A 5,594-nucleotide genomic window follows, 5' to 3' on the forward strand; every position below is an offset into this window, starting at 1 on the left:
TACCTTCAACTGATGGTATCCAGATCGAAGATCTATCTTCGAAAAAATCGATGCTCCTTGCAGCTGATCAAATAAATCTTCGATTCTCGACAACGAATACTTATTCTTTATTGTGACCCGGTTCAGCTCCCGGTAGTCGATGCAGAGTCGCATACTCCCATCCTTTTTCTTCACAAACAACACTGGCGTACCCCATGGAGAAAAACTTGGGCGGATGAATCCTTTATCTAACAAATCTTGAATCTGATCCTTCAGCTCTTTCATTTCTGCAGGTGCTAGACGGTATGGTGCCTTAGAAATTGGCACTGTACCTGGCATTAGTTCAATGGAAAACTCCACCTCTCTCTCGGGCGGAATGCCAGCCACATCATCAGGGAATACACCTGAAAACTCCCTGACAACTTCAACATCCTCAATCTCCTGCCTGACCGAATCTGGCATTGAGACAATACTAGCTAGGAATCCTTGGCAGCCTCATTTCATAAGCTTCCTCACACAAATACAAGAGATAATAGGGGTATCTGTTTGTTCTGAACTGCCTCAAAGACAAATGACTTCCCGTTGGGTGGTTGAATAGATACCAACCTCTGTCGGAAATCTATCGAAGCTCTATTCTGAGATAACCAGTCCATGCCAAGTATGATGTCGAACTCAGCCATCGGTAGTATGATAAGATCTGCCCGAACCACATTCTTTTGCAACCGGAGCTCCAGATTCTTCACTATCTTGGTGGAGATCATTTGATCACCTGAAGGAATTGTAACACTAAAACCAAAATCCATAACCTCTGGTAAAATCTTTAGTCGCTTCAAGAAAGTGTCAGATACAAATGAGTGTGTAGCTCCTAAATCCAGTAGTGCATAGGTAGATACACCTGCAATAAATATCCTTCCTGCGACAATAACACCACCAAAACTATTTAAACCTCATGAATTTTAGGCAATTACTATCATTTTAAACCTTCACTTTTCGTAATTTTTTTTTACATCTTTATTCTTCATATATTTTGCACTTAGGTCCCCAACAGTTCTTCATTTAATTGAATTTAACGATTCACATTTCCAAGGTTTAATTGGATTTTAATGATATATGCTGAATATCATGCAATTGTAATTCACTAAATTCCATGTTCCTCAAATCATTCTACTAACAAAGCTTGGCAGTTCACGTAATAAGGCAATAAAAATGTTAACACAATTAGGTTACCTGTGATAAGTGTATTGTTTGGCTCTGCCTCCTTGGCATGCATCACGTAAGCTCGACCAGTCACAGGTTGTTGCTTCTTTGGGCAATCTTTAGCTTTATGCCCATCTTCTCCACAGACAAAGCACTTGTAAGTACCCCACATGCACTTGCCATAGTGTTGGCGGTTGCACTCCTTGCACAATGGCTTCCCCTCAGTCTTTGGGGCAGCTGCATTCTACTGTGGCTTAGGTTGCCCTTGAGACCTTTGCTGCCCTTTCTGTGGCCCTGTATATGGCTTCTTATTATGTTGTTGTTGTTGTTGTGGTGGTGGCCTCTTCTTCTGCATCTCCCATGCTATGTGTTTCAGAGACTGCTCTGCTCTATAGGCCCTAGCAACTGCATCATTATAATCAGTAGGATCGGTCAGCAAAACATCTCGTCGAATGGTAGGCCTGAGTCCATCTAGGAAATGTCTCAGCTTCTCAACAGCATCATCGGCGATTATGGGCACAAAGTGACACCCCCTATCGTAGTTCTTCACAAATTCAGCTACAGACATGTCTCCCTGTCGAAGACTCATGACCTCCCTCTTTAGTCTCGATCTCACATCAACGGTGAAATACTTCCCGTAGAAGATCCTTTTGAAGCCTTCCCAAGTCAGGGTATTAAGGTTAACCCCTCTTTCAGCTCCCTCCCACCATAGGGAAGCATCATCCTTTAGCAGATAAATGGCGCAACGAACCCTGTCGGCATCCGCCATATTCGTATAATGGAAGATCACCTCCAACGACCGGATCCATCCCTCAACAACAAATGGATCGGTAGTACCAGAGAAGTCTTTAGGATCCATCCTCCTAAACTATATATAGACATCTTGCTGCTGCCCCTTGTTAGCATTACTTGAATGCTGCTCTAACAACTTAGCCATCCCCTCAAGAACTCGAGTAGCAACATCTGGAGGCGACGGAGCATCACGCATCTCCCTCTCGCCTCTATCCCCATCCTGATCCTCTTCTTGACATCCTTCTAGCCCACCCCTCTACAAAAAATGCTTTGGTGGCATAACTACAATAACGTCCCAATCCAGTACGTAACCAACATGCATTTACCTTTACTAAGTTTAGCCTTTTAAGGGGCATTTCATAAAGCATTTAGTTCTAGCAATTAACCATCTATTAGCTGGAATTATCTAAGCATGCATGTTTAAGCATATTTATCAATTATCTTCTAAAATCAAGTGGGCGTGCAAATTGAAGCATATATTCCATAAAAGCATGCAGGTGATATCATAGAATCAATTGAAGCATTAAAGTTACTTGGGGCTTGATAACTTGAGCTTCCTGGAACTGACAGTAGGCACCACCGTTTACAAGAAACCTCGCTCTGATACCAACTGAAACATCCCTAACTTCTACTGTGCCTTTTATTGACTTTTTTTTTCAGGAAAAACATAAAAAAAAACAAAACATTTGGCCATACCATATACTCATTCTTATATATACCAGTATACACCAAAAGGGAATAATGGGTTAGATGTGATGATGTAAACTCCAGAAAAAGGAAAAGTAAACTAAAATGTCAAAATGTCCAGAAAAAGAAAACTAGTAAGTCCACAAAAAAATAACCCATCCAATATTTAACCATCAAAACCTTCCAAGACAATCCATGCATAAAATATAACAGACTAAAGAAAAAATGTCAAACTCTCCTAACCTATCCAAACAGTCTAAGCATGAAATCGAAATCCCCTAAGAATAGCTATTTAGAAATATTGAAAAGCATAAGAACACGTAAGGTCCTCGGGCTTTAATGCACTGTCATTCCAGTCCATTCAAGCATCGAAGCCTCCTATATCATCAACATCATTCTCACCTGCATCAATCAAATCTAGTGAGTCTAACAACTCAGCATGCTCCAACCATTAAAACAAGTAATATATATACATATTAGCATGCAACATTGTAAATACTTTTAATGAAAGTAGCTTTGCCGTTAAAAGCACGAGCACATGCATGAACATTTCTTTAGAAAACCATAGCATAAATCATTTCCCTTTTTTTTCTATTTTTTTTCCTTCTAATCATTCCAGCATTTGACATTTAATCATTCCAGCATTAGACATTTATCATAACTGTTAGTTAGAGCCCTAGATCCAATCATTTGATGATTGTTGTATGGACTCGTTGTATCATATTCTTGTATATAAATAAAGGCATTTGTTTTTGGTTATTATACTTACTTGTATTAGTGTCAAATAACTAAGTATAATAGCGTCCTTGAGTAGAAGGTTCTTACCTATATCAATCGATTAGTTGAATCGATAGTGAGATGATATAGGGAACACTACTCTAAATCATTCCTAGTCAAGTATTAACATTAAGGGACAATGCTAATGCGATGAGACTAGCATGTAGGTCAACTCGATGACTTGATCTCACAAATCATGGATATGGAGATATCAAGTTGACACATGGGTATGCATTGCAGAATATATACTGAATGACCCGCCATGAGAAAGTGTCATGGATCGTTATATGAGTGTCATATACTTTCTCACGTGGCTATTAGTATGACTACTAGTCCTTGGACCTGAAGTCACCATGGTTCCCTACATAAGGAGTTACGTACTTTGGCTTCATCAAACGTCACCCATAACTGGGTGGACTATAAAGGCGATTACTGGGTATGTAACAAATTACGCGAAGGAATGTGAGTGATGTAGATGGGATCTATCCCTCCTATATGACGGGAGTGATATCGATATTCTTGATAGAGTGAAACCACTAAGTGCAAGGCCATGACCAAATGAGTCAATATGAGATATTGAGCTCATTTGATTGAGTGAGTCTACTTGGAGTTCAAGATTTAGATTGATTAGAGGATGACACGGTCTATGCCTCATATTGATCAATTTAGATGTCAAGGATAGAAGGGCACTTGTCATATATTGTGAAGAGTCACAATTAGTAGTTACAAGGTATGTTGGATCTCAACATTCTTGTAACTTGGGTAGTAATGATGTGTTGCTAAATACCGCTCATTACTTATGCTTCTAAATGGGTTTAGGAGCATTGCCAACATTACAAGAACCTATAGGGTCACACACATAGGGCAATTAGATGGAGATTAGGTTCATTTGATGAACCTAAAGGATTAGGTTCATGTGATGAACCAAATTGGATTAAGAGTAATCCAAATTAGGCTAATTGAGTTGGACTCAATTTGGTACATGTGTTAAGTGAGTCTAATTTGTATTTAGACTCATTTAATTAATTTAATTCAATGAATAGAGATTCATTAAATTAAAATTGACTTGAACCAATGGTTAGATTAGATCAACCATGGGAGAGAAGTGGTCAAGTTTGACTTGACTTGAGAGGAAGATGAAGGGTCAAGTTTGACTTGACCATTTGCCATCTCATTGGTGAGTTGGCATTAAGTGGGCTAATGATGATGTGCCACTGTTGGAGTGTATACTGAAAGCCTAAGCTTTTGTAGACATTTATTTTGAATAAAGAATCACATTTGGTCAAATTGTCTACATTTATTTGTAGTTGTTCAATTAATTTATATTGAAGATAACATAGTATGTGGTGTCACATATAGAAGATAATGTTATCAGTACCTTATAAATTATAAATAGTAGCTCACGACCAAGATGGAAAGGAATAAACCATTGGAAGGTCGTAGTGTAATTAGCTATTAGTTTATCTTAACTATATAATTACACTAGTACACTTAGAGTGTATTGAGTAGGACCATTAGAGGTCGTTTCTTTTATACTGACTTTATAAAGGAACAAAGACCTCAGTCATTATGGAAGTATGTGCTCTTAATCCTAATATAATAACAAGCACTTATATTTGATATTTATTTCTTTAATTTATCAATAGGTGAGACTTAGTTTGATAAATAAATAAGCCCGATAAGTTGGGAAATGATATCACTTATAGTGTGTGTTGTTGATTATAAAAGGAAATTGTGTCCTAGAAAGCTAGGTTGAGAATATCCCCAAGAGGAGCTCATAAGGATTGTCATGTTAAACCCTGCAGGTGGACATAGTCCGACATGATGATAAGGTTGAGTGGTACTACTCTTGGACTAAGATATTAATTAAGTGAGTTGTCAGTAACTCATTTAATTAGTGGATATTCATTATCTTAAACACAGGGAGACTAACATACTCATAATAAGAAGGAGCCCAAAAATGTAATTTGGGATTGGTGCGGTAGTTCAATAATAGTTCTCTAGTGGAATGAATTATTATTGATAAAATTAAGTTGTGTGTTAGGGGCGAACACGGGATGCTTAATTTTATCGGGAGACCAAAACTAATTCCTCCTCTCGGTCCCTATCGTAGCCTCTTAGTTATAGAGTACTATACCCACCTATACTCACCTTCATACCCA

The 5,594-nt window shown here is 38.3% G+C and overlaps 1 protein-coding gene across 1 annotated transcript; it reads right to left on the reverse strand.

Annotated features, from left to right (window-relative positions):
- Nucleotides 1–491: 491 nt before the first annotated feature.
- Nucleotides 492–1,348, reverse strand: LOC121986642. The gene is made up of 2 exons (XM_042540596.1): nucleotides 1,207–1,348; nucleotides 492–892 (listed from the first exon to the last, which is right to left on the reverse strand). Exons 1-2 carry the CDS (start codon nucleotides 1,346–1,348, stop codon nucleotides 492–494), a joined length of 543 nt encoding a protein of 180 aa, XP_042396530.1.
- Nucleotides 1,349–5,594: the final 4,246 nt, after the last annotated feature.

The sequence above is a fragment of the Zingiber officinale genome, chromosome 5B (assembly GCF_018446385.1).
Source record: "Zingiber officinale cultivar Zhangliang chromosome 5B, Zo_v1.1, whole genome shotgun sequence".
NCBI classification, from domain to species: domain Eukaryota; kingdom Viridiplantae; phylum Streptophyta; class Magnoliopsida; order Zingiberales; family Zingiberaceae; genus Zingiber; species Zingiber officinale.

Excerpts from the sequence above, each read along its gene's own strand:
- LOC121986642 (XM_042540596.1), bottom strand. The coding sequence starts at position 1,348 with ATGTGGGGTACTTACAAGTGCTTTGTCTGTGGAGAAGATGGGCATAAA. Across the intron at positions 893-1,206 it reads AAACAATACACTTATCACAG|GAAGGATATTTATTGCAGGT; the intron begins GTAACCTAATTG and ends TTATTGTCGCAG.